Source organism: Melospiza georgiana, chromosome Z (assembly GCF_028018845.1).
Source record: "Melospiza georgiana isolate bMelGeo1 chromosome Z, bMelGeo1.pri, whole genome shotgun sequence".
Taxonomy (NCBI): domain Eukaryota; kingdom Metazoa; phylum Chordata; class Aves; order Passeriformes; family Passerellidae; genus Melospiza; species Melospiza georgiana.
The window spans coordinates 63,330,188-63,352,348 of NC_080465.1; the positions used below are offsets into that span (position 1 = coordinate 63,330,188).

At 38.5% G+C, this 22,161-nt stretch overlaps 1 protein-coding gene across 3 annotated transcripts in view; it reads right to left on the reverse strand.

Moving 5' to 3' along the window:
- TRPM3 (transient receptor potential cation channel subfamily M member 3) overlaps nucleotides 1-22,161 on the reverse strand; it is a 386,409-nt gene that overhangs the window by 255,391 nt on the left and 108,857 nt on the right. For 2 of the 3 annotated variants that reach the window (XM_058043665.1, XM_058043664.1), the window contains exon 1: nucleotides 10,559-10,742. The exons of the other annotated variant lie outside the window; for it this stretch is intronic. In XM_058043665.1, coding sequence (XP_057899648.1) covers nucleotides 10,559-10,648 — 90 coding nt within the window. In that variant the 5' untranslated portion in view covers nucleotides 10,649-10,742. Of the gene's footprint in view, nucleotides 1-10,558; nucleotides 10,743-22,161 lie in introns of those variants that run through there. 3 annotated transcript variants of the gene reach the window in all.

Here is a 22,161-nt window from a genome sequence, read left to right on the forward strand (position 1 = left end):
TTTATAAAGCCTTGTCAATATTTCTGTTGTCAACCTACTTCAATTTTTTTTATTTTTTAAATAACCCACTTCTATGCATGGTCTATGAATGGAATTAAAAAAACCTAAGTGAACAGAGATCTGCTAATATGTATGCTATCCAAAGAGATGGGATATATTAATAATCACAGCTTTAAGCATAATGTGTTTTAGCATTTATGTCTTCAGAGAGTATTCAGATCACAAATCAGCTGCACAAATGAGTTATCAGTACCTCATCCCTTACTGAAACTTACTTGGGGCTTTTTTTGTGGTTTTTTTTGGTTTTTTTTTTTTTTTTTTTTGTTTTTGTTTTTGTTTTTTTTTTTTTATTATTAACATTGAAACAAGTGTGTTATGTTTTGTTGCCTGTGGCCTCCCAGTGAAAAGCTGAAAGTCCTCACAGAAGGAAGCAAGTGTTTTAATGGCAGTTGATTTGAGTTTCTGAGAAATGTATCAAAGGAAAAATTCACGTAGCATAACCTATTGCCTTGTGGAAGCACACAACAGGAAACCCACAAAGAGCTGAAATTTTAGTGGAATGGCTTTAATACAGACCCATTGTACAGACCCATGGAGCTCCTCATTTCATCAATTTCAATTTCTTCAGCTTTAGGAAACAAGATAACAGGCTGCTATTGCTAATTGGAACTGTTACTTCCAGAGTACGTTGGCTCAGCAGTTTCTGCAAAATCAGTCTACATTCAAGGGATATCAATTCCAAGAACACAAAAATAAGGCACTATACAGCAACTTTGAGGATATTAATGGTAGCCTTACTCATGATGATACACAAACATGCTTCCAAACTGGGATTTTTCATTGGCAGACAGATTTTTTAGAGTATTCACACATATCCATTGCTTTCAACACCATTATGGTAGAAATGCTATGGGAGAAGAGACTCATACCATCTGAGTTCAGCCTGTGTTGCAGCATTAACCTTGTTTTGTCCAAGGCTAAGGAAATAATTGTGAATTAGGGTTAACACCCACATCAGCCAAGCTTAAACCACCACTGGAGAGAAATCCTTCCTGACATGAAATAACATCTGCATTTCAAAAGAGCATTTACTACCATGTGCTAACAGTAGAATTGGGCTTGGGATGATTGTCACAAAGAATCTAGTTATCAAGGCTTGAAGCAACATCACATAAAGTGATCCCATTGCTACTGAATAAATTGCGTTCCACCAAACAAACTAAAGGAGTTTGTTTGGTGGAATGCAATTTCACTATGCATTTCCAAAGCACCAGGAGCCAATATTCCCCCATTTACGCAGTTTTAATGTGATAAAGTCTCATTTTTCTGATTACATCAATGCAACCAAGGGCTGGAATTACCATGGAAAGTGAACATATAATTTTTTCTCAAAGAAAATTTAAAAACTAATTTTTTCTATGTTATGCTTCTAATCAATTTATTTAATAAATATTACACTTCTTGGCAGATACTCATATTTAGTTAATAATATTAAATAGTTTGGTTCAGCTGTTTGCTCTCCTTATTTATTTTTAGAGAAGTATGCATGGGATTTGATATGGAAAAAAATTGCAGCATTGGTTGTCCACACAAGCATTTGCAGCAGAGAAAAACTGCCACAAAGTCAGTCGTGAACCAAAATAACAAAATGTGCTTTATACATATCCTGGACTATTGAACTGTTTCCCCTTAAAGCTTCAAGCTCTGCTATCTGGCAAATAAGGGTCACACCCCCAAAAAATGGGTGTGTCTTCATTGAAACAAATGGATTTCAGATGAGTTGGAAATTGATAAATGGAGATGCTGAGATGCTAAATTTTCCAGGTCATTTTGTGCAAACTATTTGCTCATTTCAGTACTTGCTTAAAGACTACCTATTGTATTCACATCTGTAGCAGACTAAAATACTGAGTGAAAAGTAGTTCCAATCATTTGCTCTAACTCCACAGACATTCATTTTATCATGGTATGTCTTAGTAAGGAATTTTTGAATGTTGAATAAGACATTCAAAAATTTGCACTTCTTAGGAAATAAAAGTAACGAAAAGAAAATAACCTCATCCTTAGATTTTATATGATAGTAGTAGCAGTTATCAGATTCTAAGAGGAAAAAGCCCCTCTGAGCAATTTACTAGTCCCATTCTGAACAAGCTAAAACTCCCACAGTTACCATTAATAAGGAACTGCAAAGGATATTTTTGTCTTGATAGATCAGATTTTTATATTTCAATTATTCTTAAGTAACAGCATGTATCAAGATAAAATAAGATGATCACATTTAATTTCCCACTAGGATATCTCTGAAAACATTTTTTTTATTCTGCCCCCAATACCCTCCAACTGTGTTAGAAGGCTCAAAATCACCTTTTTATTCCAGAGAAATGCACATAAACATTGAATTTCCTCATTTGTATATAATAAAGGTAGCACACATGCTTGAAATTCAGTGTCTTAATAAGTACTGTGCTTCTGGTTGTCCCCCACACAGAAGTTTAAAATTTCTTTGCTAATGTGGGCATTAGAAAGCATTAGTTTTATTGCTACACAAAGAAACAGGAGTATTTCTGCTATGCAAATAGAAAGAGACTGTGCTCTCCCAAAACACTCCCTGAAGTCATCGGTGCTAGTCAACTCACATTCTTGTAAAGTCAGCTAGATTAGCAAAATGTTGTAGGCAATTCAACAGAAGTGTTATTGAGTCTCTTCAGGACACTGAAACGAAGGAGGGTTGTGATACCCTGTGTTTCCTTGTTAACCCTTCCCCAGTCCACAGAGCCAGGATTAGAATGGAAGGCTGAGCAGGAGTCTCACATACCCACGCTGGTCCTTTCAGTCAGACACCTGACATCCAGAGGAAGAGAGAAAAGGATGAGCAGCAAGGGACTCTCAGTCTTACTTCTGTGGGGGATGTAGTGGAATAAAATAATCTAATCATCTTTATTGGAAGATTACAAAGAACCATATATCATGTATCTATTAAACTAGCCAATTTCCACACACTGCAAACAAGAATTTTTCAGCAGGAGAAACTGCCACATCCGTCCCCTCTGCTCATAGTGGACAAAACAAGAAATCATAGATTGCAAGTGCAGCAAAAAAGATCCAGGCAGATGCCTCAGAGACATAGATAGGATCACTGAAAAGATTGCCTGTGTGGGTTATGGGCTTAGGAACTTAGAAAAATGTCTATAAGAAATCATGCATGATGAAGCAGTTCTGATGGCAGAGTAGAATAATCACGTCTCTTTTCACACATATCTCGATTTATCCTGGTCTCATAGAAGAAGGTGAGTGTAGGACCTCTAAAAAATTGGCACTATATTCTTATTTAAGACAATTTTGGATTTGAACTGAATAATTTAAAGAAGTACATGGCTTCCAAGAAGTATCACTTTGCAGCCAGCAGTATCAAGGACAGCACAAAATTAAAGCAGTCACATCCAAACCCAAAGGGATACCTTTAACTACTGCTCTGCTTGTCTAACAAGCATTTTGGGCCATCTTGATACCTGATTTACCCATCCTTCAGCCAGAGACAGCTGACCTCTTCCTTGGCTGGCTCAATCAAGCTGGATTGCATGTAGCAATTTTGTTGTCACCATTATTGGCATCATAACCTGGCACCACTACTGCTTCTGTGAGCACAGGCTAAGATAGATATCTGAAAACTTCTTTGAGTACTGCAGTTCAGGAAAAGGGCTAGCAGAGAGGTGGGCAGAAATGCAGGGAGGAAAAAACTGAGAACAGATGTAGTATTATGTCTGGGTTGGGCAGATATTCACAGTTTTAATGTAAGAGTGCACAATTTGCAGAAAAAATGCTGTTCATTAAACCTGTTCATCTCCTGAATAAGACACTACCTAATAATTTGAAGTACTGAACACAAAAGTTGGATAGGAATGTATTTGTAAAATTCCTTCTGCTATTCAGAACACTAAGAAAACGCTACATACAATCACAGGAAAGTCAGTGTGAAAGGTCCTCAGGTTACTCTGCAATTCATCTCTTCATTTGTTTTGGTCTCACTTTTAAGCTCTATGCAAAGATGAACATGCAGCCATTGCTCTGCAAAATAGCTGTGATATTTCATTACAACAGACCCAGTGGCAACATGCCACACCAATTTAATACTCCAGTAAGTTAAAAATAGGGCATCCTTCTGAAACAAAATAATGGATCCTCCCTAAATTCTTAATTATGATAGATTACTAATTTTCTATCTCTCCTGTCTGCATTTACAAGCAACAGGTGAAGAAAAAGGTAAATGAAAAAAAGTGTTTCAGTCAATCACCTTCTCACTAATGAGAAGTCAGTCTGGTGATTGTTCTAATTACATAATAGAGTCCTGATATTTTCTTCAGTAACTTCATTAACACTGTTAAAAGCACTTTGTCAAACTGTTTCTTGTCATTATATTATTTGGGGGATCAAAGATATTTTTGATGAAGTGATTTTGTTTCATGCTTTTTTTACCAGCTTTGACATAAATTTCCAGAGAGACCCAAGGGCATTCCTTTTTACACTGTAGCATAGTCTTGTTAGCAATTCAGGTGGAATAAAACCACTCAACTTCACTTTATGGTCTTGTGCCCTGAATTTTTCACATGGCACCCTCCCAAACATAAGGAACAGTATAGCAGAACTTTAAAATCTTATGCTCTTAGGACAGGATTCTTCTAACACATTGTACCTGTAATCTCTTGATCATATGATTTCTACACTTAGTAGCATTTTAAAATTATTTTAAAACAACACTGTGCCCAGAACAAGTTCTCTTTTTTCTTCTGTTTTATTAATATACATCAAAAATACTTTTAATTTTTTTTATTTCTCTGGAAATTACTTTAAATTATCTCTTACACAATCACAAATTAGGAATCTTGCATCTGCTTTCTCATAAGCAAGTTAACTGCAATGTTTCACATATTATCAAATAAAGGCCAGCGGAAAATGGTGCCATTTTCCACCTTTTCCAAGTCTGAAAAGGCTGGACCTCATGAGAAGCAGAGATCAAGCCAAAACCACCTCTGTGCAGAAAAAAAAATGTAAAATCCTGGAATTGTTCTCTGATACTCCATCTTTGTCACTGTAACCCATTGGCCATGTGCACAGAGGAAGCCAAAACCTCACAGCAGTGTTTAAGATGGAGACACTAATGAAAGCTAGGTTAAGGGAAAACACAGAATAATATTGAGGTGCAGGAGGATAAAAACCTGCACCAGTTGCAGAATCCTCATTTTATACAGCCAAGTATTTTTCTATCATAGCTGCTGCATCAAGACCATAAATTTAATATTATCTTTTCTATCACTTCTTTTTTTTTTTTTTTTTTAAAGCACTCACATGGTAGTGACATACCTAGAAGTAAAAATATTGTGGTTTTATCCCCTAAAATTTTCTGGTTTAAAACAAGAAACTTTACATTTGCAGAGCCCTCTCCAACTTGAAAACCAAAATTATTTTTTCCCTTTACATGACATTAGTAAACTACAGACTCTGCCATCAAAATGGCACTGATATGTCTACCTCTTACATGTAGGTTTTTCCATGGAAACATGACTTCCACTGCTACACTCTTTGTTTTTATCCCTCACTTTACTTTTTCCTAATTGGGAATACATCCCTTGTTGTGGAAACTGATTTAATGCTACATCTCTTCCAAGTCAGTGGCCGTCAGCCCAAGTCACGCTCAAGGAAAAGATTCAGTCAATAAGGCAAACAGCAAACAAGCTCTGCCTTGCTCTGCATCACATAAAAAATGTACACTGCACATAAGAATTAACCACAGAGTACTTTATATAAAATGGAAAAAAAATTATCAACTTCCACATTTAATTTCCTTCTAGAAGAAATGAATTGGCATAATCTGTCAGAAAATCCTTACACATGAACATGCCCAGTTACCACATTAAAGGGATCAGCTCAACTTACTCTGATGTGAAGCACGACTGCAAGAAAGAAGCAGTTTTTGAGAATGTGCAACCTCCAAAAGGCATATCATCAGTTCTTCAACCTGGGCTGTGAAATGTCCCCACCACTCTGCCATTACTGGGTGATAGAATGCGAAGTACTCGAGGCACAGCTGGCAGCTAAGCAGGGTAATGCGAGCACACCTGCACAAAGGCGTTCTGAAGCTACATTGCAACAACCATTGCTCCCCTGATTTGGGGTGTAAAATGAATTTTTAAATTAAAATGGGAGACTGCAAAGACACAGCAATGCCTTAGCTGCAGGTGTCTTTCCTGCCATCCTTAAATGGTGGAACTGATGGCATAAGGAGCAGAGCACAGAATGGAACGCTGAAGCTTTCTCTTTGCTGGAAATATGGTTTTTGTGCTTCTAAGGAAAAGTAATACACCCCAGAAAACCTGTGAATGAGAATCAGAAACATGCAACATGTATTACAAAGGTGATAGATACAACTATGTTCTTTCTGACAGGAAAACAGAATTTTACCAAATAATTTCTTCCTAAATAAAACTTACATGAATGCATAAAACTCATCTGTATTTCATACCATACACAGCATCCCACCATACACAGAGGTGTGACTAGTTTTTCTATTAGTGAATTTATAAAAAGTTTGTCACACTGACTGATACTTTCTCCATGCCTGTGTGTCAGTCTGATTTTAAGGGCTTCCACAAATGCATCAAATCCTCCTGAGGGATGCTTACTGTTGAATTTTAGTGTCTGATCTCTTTAATCTTAGTTCAGGAGCTAGCATAGACTACTACTCAGGTCAGGTAAATCTTATTTATTTGGTAGAGCTAAGGTGGCATTTTTGCCAAGCTGTATGTTGGAGAAGAATAGACAAAACATTTTGCCCAGTGCTTCTTCTGGTTGACTCTGTTTCTTTTTCTCTGGTCCTTCCAAACTTCCTGCCTTACAAGCTCAGTTATTGACATGCAAGCCAGAAGTAAAAAAAATTTACTGCTCTTTTTAAGAAAAAAAGGTGGGTAATCAGTTACATTTCAAATATTTCTTACAGTATTTCTACACTTGCACATCTATAAATCTGTGGTGTTAAAGCTTATTGCACATTGCTGACCTTTTGTTATTCAGTTCTCTTCTACTCTCAGCTTATTTATTTATTTATTTATTTATTTATTTATTTATTTTCCTTGAGCATATTGCCCATTTCTTGGTCGCACGGCAGGTATTATATCCGTTTCAAGCAGAAGTCCAACATCTGCAGCCTCTCCTAGGGCACAGTGCCCTCTGAGTGCAGTCTTTAGCATGATGACATTCATTCATTCATTCAGTCATTCATCCATTTGTTAAGAACCCAGAACATTGTTCTAAAATGTCGGGGCTTTTTAAAACTAACCTGATTATCTCAGGAGAATGACAGTTCTGCACAAAGCCACCCTCTCTGCAAATGTGCTCAATGCACTTCTTAGTCCTTACTCCAGACAGGAAGACATTAGGCAGCGTGTTAGCGTGTTTTAAGCATACTGAAACAACTACAAAAAATACCAGCATGGAATGTGCTACAGGAAGTAACTCATTAGAGGAAAAACCAGGAGCAGCGAAGGATGAGCCAATGACACAAGAGGAAAAAAACCTCTCCGATAGATTGTTTCAATCTGTACTTCCAACACAGCTCCTGTGCTGTATCGGAGGTTCCAGATCGGAGTTCCAGATCCTGGAACTCATGCACCTGTCAGAAAATGGAAAACAGGATTGCACAACTACACCTAAACATGAGGGTATTAGTGAAGTGGGTTAGAACAGAACATGTGCCTGGAAAAAAAGCAAAGGGAGCAAAAACTGGACACATCTACAGTTCGAGCTTATCTAAACTAAATGAGACCACTGTGGCCAGAGCTCTATCCAACATCAGTTGATGCAACTGAGCACTGCTTGTCCATTTCAACAGGGTGGAACAAGAGCTTAACCTACCTGCTGAATAACTCCTCTCAGTACCTATTTACAAAACAGAAATTGCAAGACAACACAAAAAGCCTTGCCTCCATGAAGTTCTAGATTTCAGTGTTTATTTAGTTCCATCACTATGAAAGTACTGATGCTACATGCAAAATTTTATCCACAGGATAAGGACTTTTTACTTTTCATTAAAAAACATGGAAATAATTCAAAAGTTCATTCCCTTTATTAGGAAGGTCCAGGTAATGTTACCATAACATATGAGGCTTTGCAAAGTTTATTTTGTTATTGAGAGCATTGACTGCAGAGAAAAGCTGTATAGAAAAGGGTCTAGTGAATGCCTACTTAGAAACAATATTGCATTAGCCCTTAAGACCACTTAATCCAATCGGAAACTGAGCAATTAAAAACAATGAGCTTAGATTATTGCACTTGCCTTTCCAATGTTTTTGGATTTAGAGGAACACCTTTCATTTAGAAAAAGCAAAAGAAAAGTTTCTTCTTTATTTTGGGAAGAAAAACATGAAATAGGAAAGAATATTTTGTATGCAGTAAAATATTCATACTACTCATCTGGTAATTTAATGCTGCTGTTATTACACTCTTTCCTCGATGGCAGGAAAATTTCCTTGGGTTGGCTGATGGAATTCAGACAATGGGTCCCTGTTCTCATGCCAGTCATTTGCTTTAAACACATTAAATAATAAAAGACAAAGAGAAGGAGCAAAAATTAACGCTTTTTTGGGGGAGCCTTGAAGATGCTGAAGTAAGCAATTCCCTCTCCAGCCAACAAGCACTGCTCATGAGCTGAGAGAGGAGCGAGTTCCACCTTCTTTGCTCTGGTCTTTCCCACACCTCACACACCCTCTGTGCAGAGCTTGCTTATCTCTGGTTATTTTCCCTGCTCTTTTTAACTCTGCAGGGTCCAGTCACTATCTTTCCCTAACGGGTTACAGCTGTAGCTTCAGAAAATCCCTTTTAGTCAGCTCTTTTAATAATGAATCACAACGTTCATCCTTAATAAGCAATGAAGAGAAACCATACACATGGGGCAACATTCGTCTGCCAAAGAAGAAATACTGCAGACTACGCCCCCTCAGCCCCTGATCCACTGGTATTAAGAATGGCAGTAAAACTCCTCACATCTGAGTCCTCACACCTTGCCAAAATTTAGTTGTTCTAAAAACACAGGACTTGTGGAATTTGCATATTCTCATGAGTGCTTCTGGGGCTGGGGGGGAAAGCCTTTACAAAACAATCAACACCACTTTCTGATCTGTTCTATATTAGTTATGCTTTGATTTTTTAGAAATCTAAGTTTTACCTTTCTTTTGTTCTTTGGAGATGCTCACAATTTACCCCCCCAGTAGCCATACATCTGTTTTGGAAATAGAAATATTTTTTCAACTGTAGCCACTTCCCCTGAGGATGTGAAAAGTACCTGCTAGGATACACAGCATGGTCACTTGTGAATCATATATGCAACAATTATACATACAACATATGTCTGCTAAGTGCAATGTCATATGCTACACTACTGCTCAAGCATGTTGCAGTAGTAAGAACTGACCTAATTTCCAAGCTACTCACACAAAATCAAACGGTTATATCAAGCATTACCATCTAATGCACTGTCAGACTAGCCATGCTTTACCTGGCTGCATGTTAATTTCAATGCCAAACTATCAAACACCATGATGAAATGAGATAAATATTATAATGAATAAAACATTTTATAAAACAAAGCCTATAGGGAAATGAGTTTATTGTTTAACATGTCATTGTACAATCCAGTTAAGATATTCCAAGAACCAAGTAGACTTTTCAGGTTAATGTAACCTAATTTTTTCAGTTTGATGTAACCTATTTGTCACCAAAAAGTTGATTCAGGAGATTTTTTTTTTCCAGCTACAAATACCTCTAAAACGGCTTCAGTGGGGCACATGGTAGTAATGGCTCTTTGCATGCTGAGAATAAGAGCCCTCCACATTATATAACCCCACATCATTTTTTCAAACAGAAAATAATTATTTCCTAGGAAAGTGCATTTTAAAACACTTCTTTTAAAAGCACCTTCAAAGATGTGACACTTAGTTTAAACAAATTAAAAAAAAAAAAAAAAAACAGAAAGTTTCACTGATGCTGTTTGCACTGCCAGTCTTTAACTGATCCTATTCTCATGTACAGCTTTCAGAAAACCAAGATAATTTTTTTCCACCCACATATTGCTCCCCTTACAAGTTGGTCAGAGTGGTACTGGATCTTCAGGTACTGCCTTAGGGGCTAGGTAACCCAAAGGAACAGATAGTAGAGGGCTGCTCACAAAGGAACACGCCTTAGAAACAGACACCTTCTTCATCCCTGGAAGTTCACAGCTTGATAAGACAAAGCAAATTGAAGCACAGATGGTATCCACCATCCCTTATTTCCCTTTTTACCCCTTTCACAGACCTTTATGGGCAAGCACACACACTGAATAGAATACAGACGCACAATATTGGTACCTTCAGGTACTCACAAGGGGTTTTAAAGGCAGCAGGCAAGGTAATTAATAGTAAAGTTGGGACTATTTCTAAATTAACTTTCCAGCAACAGCGACCGCAGCCCTCCAGGCAGGTGCTCAGCGGCAGACACCGGTTCCCGAAGGCAAAGCGGGCTCTCACCGTACCTTAAGGAGTCTGACAGAGGGGAGGAAGGCGGCGTGGCACAGCTTCCGGATGGTCCAGTTGAGCGGCCGGGGTGCCTCGCTCTGGTTCATGACTGTCCGCAAATCCCAGCGGGCGATCCGCCGCAGCCCTGGCAGCGCCTACCGCGGCAGCCGCGCTCCGGGGCGCGGGCATCCCCCGCTCGCGGCGCCGCAGGGCACGGCTGGGCTGGGCTGGGCTGGGCTGGGCTGGGCTGGCTCGCGGTGAGCGGGGCTGGGCTGGGCTGGGCTGGGCTGGGCGCGGGGGGGGGGCAGCGGCAGCCGCCGAGCCGGCCGCATAGAGCAGCAGCCAACTGCGCGGGCTCGGCGGGCTCCGTGCGTGCCCCGGGCGGTGCGGGGCGGCAGGGACACCGGGATGAACGGCGGGATGAACGGCGGGATGCAGCGCCAGCGGCCGCTCCCGCCCGCCTCCGGGAGCAGCAGGGCTGGCCAGGCTCGCCGCCGAGGCACCTGCCTCACTCATGCGCCTCACGGGCCAGAAGCAGGGCAGGAGGAAGCGGATTCAAATAAAGCAAGGGAGGGGTACCTGCACTCTCTTTCCCAGAGCATTGCGAGCAGAGGGAAACCGGCATGAGGGGAGGTGGGGCCAAGGCTCAGAAAAGAGAGCGACCGAGGCGGGGGTGAAATAAATAAATTCACTCTTGATTTACTGATACAATGGCCCTAAGAAGCGTTTAATTGATCTGGCACAGTGTCGGTGTGCTAGTGGCAAGTGGCTGTGGTTAGAACCTGTACTATAAGGGCATGAGTGCTAACCTGCACATCCTGGCAAAAAACCCTCAGACAAAGCCAAACCAATTCAGCTCGTTTGAATATTAAATATGCTTACTAAGTAATTCTATCAAAGATATGAAAACACATGAAGTAGTATTGCTTGGACAATTCAAGTATGGCAAAATATGTTTCCATTTGTCCATTTGGGGCAGTAAATGGCCTTCCCAGATAATGGAGATGTTCTTAATAGCAAGCAGCTCTCCAGCCAAAGAAGAAATACCTTTTTCCCCCTACTTTTTATTTGTTTTTGAGCAAGAAGATTACATGAAGGAAGAGTTAGGAACTGTAAAAGAAACATTCTTTAAAGCAATGGTGACTTTTCATGTTGCCAGTAATGACCAGTTTTTACTTAGATTATGGATGAAGACACCATCTTAAAACTTCACTGCTTCTCAGTAAAGTTTAAATCTCTCATAACTGAGGTTAGGAAATAGACATTCAATTTACTTAGCTAGGATTCACTGATCTGCCATTTTCACATTTCCTTTTAATCCCCTTATATTTCCTTTTAATATAAAGCACATATATTTCACCTCTATTTATAATTTATTCTTAGAATTGTGTCTACATTAATCAGAAAAGCTGAATAATTGTCCAAATGAGGTGCAAAGAGATGAAGACTACTGTTTCTTTTGAACATAGGTGTACCAATCAGCTCCTCTTCACTGTAGCCTCTCAGGAACTATATAAAGGTTCTTGTTCAATGTCAGTGTTGGATTCAAAAATGTTCTGCCCAGAATATAAAGTTCAAGAGCAAAGTGCAAGACTGACTGTGCACCAGAAGAGGTCACACTTGTTCCACTCCACTGTACATGGAAACATTATGGAACCTCAAACATACAGGGACTAGACCATGAGTTGTCTGTAGAATGGAGTGGGTACAACACCAGGAGACGTGACTTAGTGACAAAACTTGTGCAGGTGAATTTCTGGTTGTGACTGAGCAGCTAGTTAAAACGATATCTATTTAAATACCTCTTGAGTTCTGAATGCATTTCTTTTATGAAAGGAGGAAAAAACCTTGCGTTGATAGTGAAATTAAACTTGAGTAAGTAAATATTATTATCTGCAACTGCTTTTCCAAGACTGTATAAAGGAGACAGAATTAAACAGGTAGAAAAAAATAATCCTGACTTAAAATAGCACAGACCATGGAAGATGCATAGCATGGTAACTTTGTTCAGCTATAAAGGTAATAGTGCTTAAGCTTTTGGGGTTCATAGTTAAAAGAAAGAAAAGAACTCAAATCAGAAACAAGAACTCAAGACCATGGCTTCCCCCTGTCCCACGCCCCCTCAAGTAATGCTCAGATCTTTTTTCTACCTTTGAAGTTCAGGAAGGAGTTTCCTGGGAAGGTACCATACTCATCATTAGCTTGTCCCTTTCACATCTACTTTGCATTAGGTATCTGCTGTAAAACAAAATGTTCAGCCTGTGTGTTTGGCACAAAGAAGACAAAGGAGTCAAAGCACACTGCCCTTCTTTTCAATGGGTAGAGTAATAACTCTCTGAAGATGCTAGGGAGCTAAACACAATGAAGAAACATAACAGATAGCTTTAATAAACTGAAAATAGTGAGCCCAATGTATCTTCTAGCTTCCACAGGGCTTCCTGTCTTTCAGATGAGTTCTATCATTGCCTTCTTCTGCAAACAGTACCTTAGGGATGAGAGTGTTTATGCTGCAGTGTTTAATACACAGCAACCCTTATTCACATGTCTGTTTTCCTTGGCTTTGTACCTTGCCTAATCATTTGTACTTGCACAAAGTGAGTGCAAGAATATCAACTTCTGTCTGTGGCAGTGAGGAAGCTATGATAGCAGGATATTATCACGAGATAGGAACTTCACTTCCACTGCAAAATCCTTAGGTGTCTTTGGGCAGACCATTTAAACTGCTTGTTCTTAAGGCCAAGCCTAATTAGTTTTATTTTTAATGTATGATTCTTACCTATAAGCAATATTAGAATTATTTTGAGGCTATTAAGTGTAAATATGAGGAAACTGAAGCAAGGAGATTTCTTTCTATTCCCAGTATGCCCCCACTTCCCTACCCCCATATTTGGTAAGCATAGATGGTGAAGATTTGGAAAGTACAGAGGAAAATTCTGAAAAGCTTCATTTTTTTCCCCAAGATTCTGACAATAATGATTAAAAATAGTAGTGAAATATTAGGAATATGATTTTGGTGGGGGGAGGTTGTGTGGTTTGGGGGACTTTTTTATTACTTCAGTGAAAAAGTCAAAGTTTGAGTCTCATATTTCTGTTGGAAAAAGCAAGTGCTCTGATCAGATCAACTCCTACAGTCTGGGGCCTATTGGGAGAAGCAAAGATGTAGCAGTCCCACTAGAATTTAAGACTTGCTTTGCTAGATTTAAGAGACAGAGCTGCCACTTTCATATTAAAACTTTTTTTCCTTGAAGCATGCTCCCTGAACCATCAGTATTCACCTCTGGTTCTTTGTCTCTTGCGAAGGAGCACCTTTGGTACCATAGAAGAGAAAAGCAAACAGAAGACAAATGCCATTGCTTCCTGCAACATAGACAGATTTCTACTCGTCTTAAAGCCATTGTTCATGGAAAGCATTTTTTTGACCAGCTCTTTTTGGATTCCTGCAATCCAACATGACAATAATTCTACTCTTAGAAAGCTCTGATACGGTAAAATTTAATACCTCTGGAAATGCTACAGAATGAAAAGCTTCTGAGAAACACATCAGCAATTCCAACATTTTAAGCCTGAGAGCAAAATTAAACAAAAAGGTATTATAAGCAAACCCCAACACTACTCTCCTATCCTGTCCAAGTAACAATTCCTTTATGAAACAAGAGATGCTGTGTAAATGAAAGATGGAAAGGGCAGGACCAATAAATGAGAGAGATGTATTGGTCACCATGGTAGAAAACCTCTTCTACCTACCTGTGGAGAAACATCAGGCAGAAGAGTTTTCTCATTATATCACACCTGTTTTCCCATGTACATCATAGACCAGGATCATAAAATAATAAAATCATAGAATATTTTTGTTTGGAAGGGATCTTTAAAAGTCATCTAGTGCAACATCCCTGCAATAAGAGGGACATCTTGAAGTAAACCTGGTCAGAGTCCTGTCCAACCTGACTTTGAGTGTTTCCTGAGCTTAGGAATCAACCATCTCTCTGGCAGCCTCTGCCAGTATTTTACCCCTTCTCACAGTAAAAAACTTCTTCCTTATATCTTGTATAGATCAATCTCCTTCAGTTTAAAAACTGCTGCCCCTATCCCCATCAGGAGACTGTGATAAAACGTCTGTCCCCGTCTTTCCTAGAGGCACCTTCAGGTATGGAAGACTGTCGAGGGTCTCTCCAGAGACCCTCTTCTTCAGGCTGAATAACAACAAGTCTCTCAGCCTAGAGGTGCTCACAGGAGAGGTGCTCCAGCCTACTGATGGTCTTTGTGGCCCTCCTCTGTCCTTGTGACCCCCAGGGCGTGATGCAAGGCTCCAGATGGGATCTCAAGAGAGCAGAGCAGAGGGGCAGAATCCCCTCCCTGGCCCTGCTGGCCTTGCTGCTTTGGATGCAGCCCAGGACACAACTGGTTTTCTGGGCTGTGACTGCCCCTGGCAGCCTCTCATTCACCAGCATTCCCAAGTCCTTTTTTCGCAGGGCTGCTCTTGATTTGCTCATCACTCAGCCTGCTCTGATACTGCAGCTTGCTCTGACCCAGGTGTAAGGCCTTGTGCTCGGACTTATTAAACCTCATGAGATTCCCAATGCACCACTTCTCAAACTTGTCCAGGTCCCTCTGGATGACACCCTGCCCTTCAAGTGTGCCAACTGTACCACTCAGCTCGGTGTCATTTGCAAACTTGCTGAGGGTGCTCTTGGTCCTGCTGTCATTGATGAAGACATCAAACAATACTGGTACTACTACAGACCCCTGGAGAACAATTATTGTACAGATGTTGGTCAAAAAATTCACCACTACCCTCCAGATGTGATTATCCAGCCAACTCCTCATACACTGAATAGTTCACCTATCAAATCCATATCTCAAATTTAGAGAGAAGGATGATGTGGGGTCCATGTCAAAGGCCTCAATGTGACGCATGTGAGAAGAAAGACATCTTCACAGTGTAGCTAGAGGGCCACTTTGTCAAGGCTGCCTTGCTCTTGGACCAAAGAGCTTGCACTTCACAACAAGATAGCAAATACCAGAAAAAAATAGGGCTACTCTTGTATTTAGAAATAGAGCTACCTTTGCTTTCAGTGGCCACCATGGGTCTACTAAAAAATATGCTGAGGTGGAGGTGCTAGTTCTTCATAAGATATTTTGATCATCTCCTAGGGTTGCGGAGGAAATGGCAGGATGGCAATAGAAAAAGAAATAATTCAGAAGCTCTTGTTTCAAAGTCAGTGCTAACAAATTCTTCCATTGGTAAAGAATCACAATTCACCTTAGTATCTGGTCACTTTGCAGGGCTATTAGTTAAATAGTTGAAAAGTACATCAATGAATAGAAAGCTATGATAATAACAGCAAAAGGCTATTTTTCTACCTACTCATATTCCAATTTGTGTCCATTTCATATCATTTCTTGCAAAAATCAGGGGATAGAAAGATAAGTTTGTTTTATAAGGTTTGGATAAACTATACTTAATTTGATGCTTGCTATAACTTCTTAGGAGACACAAATTTTATTGATACTTAACTGAACTGATAATTAAATTATAAAATTAATCCACTGCTCTCACATCTTTTCTATTCATTGCATGCCTGAGGTGGTTTTTCTGCTGTTATCTCTGCCAAGATATTTCACAGGTCTTTTGCCACATGCTCATAATTCCCTTTTCCCTAGACATAGACACAATGTAACGTCTGTCTACTTATTAAATATTAATTAAATAACTTGCTACAGATGAAGATAATTCCATAGTTTCAAGCACATATATAAACATTATTGTATGTAGCTATAAATCATGTCTTCTGGCAACTGACTGAAAAGATTAAGTAAAGGGTATTCCTTTTATCCTAAGTTTTATAAGGCTGTGATGAATATTGAATATGATTATTTTATATCCCTACTACCTTGAGATTTCGTTACACTGATCTGCATCTGGCTTTTGCCTAGACAAGCACCTGGCTGGGCTGTCACAAGAGATCCCCGTGGTCCCACAGCGCACAGGAGTGCTGAGAGCAGGGGAAGCAGACTGGGGAGAGAGCAGGTGACCTGGGCAGAGCAGCACACCCACTGTGTCCCTGCCAGAACTGTTTTCCTAGAGACCCTGTTTGATTGTTCCCAGTTCCAAAATACACAAGTGGAGGAGTCTCAAAGTCACACTGTGGACTGAAAATGTGTTTGTACAGAGAGGTCACAAGGAGCCTTCACCACTATTTGTGGTTTGTGGTTTCTGCAGCTACTGATAATTTGCACCACTTTGCCTTCAGTTGCTCTCCAAGTATTTGTAAATCTACCTATCCTTAAATAGTGAAGCTGTGTCTTTGAATGGTGTACTACATCAGAAATTCCTCTTTAATTGCAGGCTGAAGCCTTTTAGAATTTATCTTTGAAGGAGGTTAAGACACATAGGCATGTAACAGTTATATTTTGGGACTAGAAATGTCCATGGTTGATTGTTACTTAGGTACAAATGCCACATTTTAAATTGCAGTCTGTCTTAGTTTAAATAGAATTTCAAGTGTAGGCAAGCTGTCAGTTCTTTAACCTCTGCAGCATATGACAGAAATAAGGATGCTCATACATTTAGATTTATGTTTATGTTAAACATTCTTTCCATCTTAGCCATCATGTTCTTATCTGAACCGTTTAACTGTGTGTAAATACTTTATCAATTTTGACCTATAACATAATTTTCTTTATAATTTCCCGTTCAGATATCAAATTTACTAAGTTATTTTGGTGCAGTGTTTTTTAGTCTTGATTATTTTGCTAGAGAAAATGCAGAAAAAATACAAAATTTCCTGATAGCAATTCACCCTGACTGTTATGCCTTTCAATGGAGACCCGACAGCACAACTCTCTTGCACTTCTGTACCTCACTTGACTCAGACAGAGGCAGTATGAGACAAGGGCATCTTCCTCACTTCATCTCACAGTATTGCTGAACCAGAAAACAGTTTACCCTTTGAAAGAAGCAATGAATTACAAAAAATCTCTAATGCCTTCTTCTATGGAGTTATAAAAAAACCCAAAATAACCAAATGATATTTTCCACAGGTACTATATTCCTGCATACCTCACTCCCACAACTTCTGCCCTCCTCCCAAAGGTGAAGAACCTAGTGCAGACACCACGTCTGATGATGAAGCCTCCTGCAGCCACTTGTTTCAGATGCTTTGAGCACATTTAGTGTTTCATTACTGACCTGTCTGCTTTCCTGAGTATTTCCTTTCACTATATTTTTATGATTTTCTAATGCATCAGTGTAGACAACTAATCCTACATTGCCTTCAGTGCTTTCCCCAGATACTCAGTTGGCTGGGTACCACTGTTCATCCTGGTTTGAGGAACCAATCTGGCCCCCAAGCCCTTGTGGTGAAGGGCCTGTCTCTGTAAATGGTTCAGTCACCAACACTGAGAAGACCACAGAGGGGCACCCTCACACTTGTGAGAAACACACCAGTGGCTGAAAGCCCAGAAGAGACACAGCAGGCAGCACAACAGAAGCAGCTGCAAGGAAAATTGCCAAATCAATGTAACACAAACAGGTATAGTCCTAGCAAATAACAGCTAAATGACTTGCTAAAGAGCTAAAATTGTGCTTATTACACAGGTACTATGAATAAACTAACAGTATACTTGAACTTTCACTAGGAAATCCTTCACAGAAACTTCAGCCTCAATGAAAAAATGAAGGTTGACTAGAATTTTAAGTAATTTTTCCACACACATCTTGCAAAGCAATGTCTTCTACTAGGCAATGGGAGGACAATGTATAGAGTTCGTGATCCTCTGCATCACCTGAGAATTTGTGATTTTTTTTTTTCACAGCCTAACACAAGAAATTGTGTAAGGCTGAGCTCTGAGCTCTTAATGAAATTAAACAAGGAATAGCAAAATCTGGACAAAAATACTTCAACAACGCTATTATTCAAAACCACACTTCCTTCTCAAATAGACACAAATTACTCCAGTGGTCTACTTTAAAATACACTTTCAAACTGATAACTTAATTGGGTCCATTTTCAGCACTTTGTGGATTTTATTTTGATTTATTTCTAAGTCATGTACCAAGCCTGTGTATATTCTTTTTATATTCTAGACTAACAAACACCTGCAATTTTACACCCTATTTTCCCTGGAACAATTATAGGCACATCTGGAGAGCAACAAACTCTGGATGGTGTTTTCCATGTAGTCCATTGCAATTATTATATATTTGCATACAGTGTGATGTTGGGAAGAAACCAAAGCCTGGGGGCTTCTGGACTGGTCACTGATCAAAGCTGCAGGAAGAGTAGTCAATGCCTCTGGAGACAGCAATCTAGTTTCCCAGTCAGAGGCAACAGATGGGTGACACAAAAAGTGCCAGATGAGAGCAGCAGTAAAAACCACATCAATTGTACCAAATAAACTGTAATCTCAGCTTGCATTTGCCAAAAACTTCCCGAGGCTGATTTTTTTTTTAAAATCTCTTTTGTTGTTATAGAATTTGGACCCTTTCCCTGCTTAGATGTAAAGTATAGCGTAGTTCCTTCCTCAAAAGAAACCACAGAAATTTAAACCACCAGAAACTAGATATTCATTGTTACCTCTACATTGAATCACATTTGTTTCATGGTTATAGCCAAATTAAATCAGTCCATTTGAAAAGCCATCACTCATAAACCAAAAAATCTGCCCAAAATGTGTTAATTTCTATGTCAATTTTCAGGTTGCTTGTGAAGCCTCATACTAAGTGAATAGCAACAAGAATCTCTTATTCATGCAGTTCTAAACCAGACAGCAGAGTCAAACTGGAACATAAAGATACACTGAAAAAGGATCTATAGGTTTTTTTGATTGTTTTTTTTTTGTACAACACAACTGTAGTATTACTCATGACAGACTAACTACTAGTTTATTTAATGAGACAAGTTGTCCATGCTTAACTTCTCCAAAGAAAATACACCTAACTATTGGGCCACACCAGCAGAGTCCATGGGAACAGGAAAACAGAGCAAAAGAAAATGGAAGATGATTTTTTTTTTTAGTGTCACTCAGTTATGCAACTGGTCTTTGCAATAGCCTTTAATTGAGTTGTCTAATGCTGCATTGTGCTCATGGCTCCCCTATCACTACTGAAACATTCCAGCCACTCATACCAATACTTAAAGGACAGATTCCACTGGCAATATAAAGCTGCTGGAAGGCTTTTCTGGAGGAGCTTTTTTGGCTTCCCCAGCAAGAGTTTGTCAGGTCAATGTCCCCACTGTAGACTGTTTTGTAACATCCAACAGGCATTGCATAATTTGTTATTTTTAAAGTTATCTGATATCTGATATTTGAGTCCCATAATTTGTACAACTGATACAATATCTGATATTTGAGTCCCATAATCTGTACAACTTCACTAAATTCTACTGATATTTACACATCCTTATTAATAAGATTTTCAAAACACATGCCAAGATAGCACAGGCATATTGTATTTTAGGCTCTTCAGTACTAGAATCTGAAAAATTTGAGAGACAGCAATTTCCTAATGTTTTATCAAACAATGGTTATCCTGCTAGCCTTAACCAATAACAGATTCTCTCCAGGATCGTGGGATTTCACTTGCTCTTTCATGTTTTTAGCACTTTCTTAACACGCTAGATCAGAAATTTCAGCTCCGTGATTTATGGTTTAGTCCCAGAAGGCAAACAAACAGATTCTTCCTGTGCTGTTGGCACTAAACTTGATGCCCCTATTATGTTCTGTATAAAGTATCTGTTATATTGAGGACATAAGTAATGAATTATTTTTCAGATTTATAACAAGGACTTTCTGATTCATCTATGGCTATGATTTACATATCATTTCAATATAGTAGTTAAACTAGTTTAGAAGAGAAGAATCTGAAAACTGTTGAAACAGGACAGACATACACAAGTTAGAAGTTCTTAGGAGAAAATACCTCCTGGAAAATAATAATGAGCATGTATTTTTAACAACATCTTTGATAACCAATTTTTTAAATTATTTGATGTTTGATAAAATCTTCCAAGAAGTCAGCACTTGGGATTATATTTTCATATGTAGAATTTTAATGAAATTTTTAGTTAACAGTATTTCTGTGAAAAGAACTGCACAAATGCTAAATACAATCTGTTTTTCTACCTAAGTTCATACAACAAGCCAGAGACATGAACATTTATGTACTCTTGGAAAAATTGTGACATTTTAGATAATTCATGTTATTTTGTGTTTATTCCATGGAAATCCTCTATTTATCATCTTTAATGGCTTGGGGGTTTTTGCTTTTTTGGGTTTTTTTTTTTTTTTTTTTTTTTTTTTTGGTTGGTTTTTTTACTTTATATTAATACACACAAACTTCCAGACCTCTGAACTAGCATTTTCTCTATTTTCTGTTTTATCAAAATCTACAGACAAAATGTGTTAAAATAATAATTTGTTTAGTACATTTTTATGACTATGAATTGCTCCCAGCAATCTATTTTTCCTTTTAAAATTACTGTTTTCTCATCTCTTTTTTTTTTTATCAGAGGCTTATAACTTCATGTTTTACAATTACCACAGCAGAAAATTTTGTATGAGGGCATTGCCTCTTGCACTAGTGATGCATCAGAGAAGAGAAAGAAAAATGGCAGATGTGATACCAGAAGGTATCTGCTGACTTGAAAGTTCCATGAATTATTTAGGTTATCCAGTCATATGTCATAATTACTGTGTTTATTTTAACTAATGTGAGAGAAAAATGGCAGCTGAATGTTGTTCAGTCCTGAAAACTCTGCTCAACCCTGTGCTAGATTATAAACTCTACCTTTCTAACTGCTGGTAAGCAATATATGAATTCCACTTCAGGCATACTAAGTACAAAGTGGGGGTAACACAGGTGAGAAAAAGCCCAGGGCCCTTATCAGCCATTTTGACATCCACATAAACCTCCTTGTTAAAAGACATTTTGAGATAATGAAGAGGAAGAAACATAAATGTATTCAAGTGCAATTAGAATAACCAATAATGGCCCTGGTTATATACTACATCTTTTTTTCTTTTTTGAAAATTCTACTAAAAATAAATTGTCAGACTCGTAACATATTTATAAAGAAAGCCTTCTTATGCGTGTATCCATGACAACCTAGATTTATATTTTGAGCTCTAGAAAGTTGTTACAGCACAGCTCACATAAATTACTTTGAAGAATGTAGCAAGATAAGATGGTTTGCTACCTGAGGTGTTTTATTTGGCATAATATATAATATATCATATTTTGACTATACTGAAGCATAAAGGAAAGCAAAAGTATTATGTAGTGGTTAGAAGCCAGTCTTGCCATAAAGTAAACCTATTTTTAATACAAGGAAAATATATAAGCACTTTATGACAAAGAATGCTGAAAATTGAAAAAAATCCCTGAAGACTTAGTAACTGAATATTAGCATATCATAATTAGGAAAGCAAAGAAACATGTCAGAAATGTGAAGCATACAGTGCCTGAAATAAACAAAACTTCTATTTACACTAGTTTGTCTCCTACTGTGGTTCCATCTGGACTGCTTTGGGCACACAAAATCTATTTTTTACTCTCTCTCTTACCTTGGGAAAGGAACCTGCTTTCACTAGACTAAGCATTATTAAATTGCATTTCTGT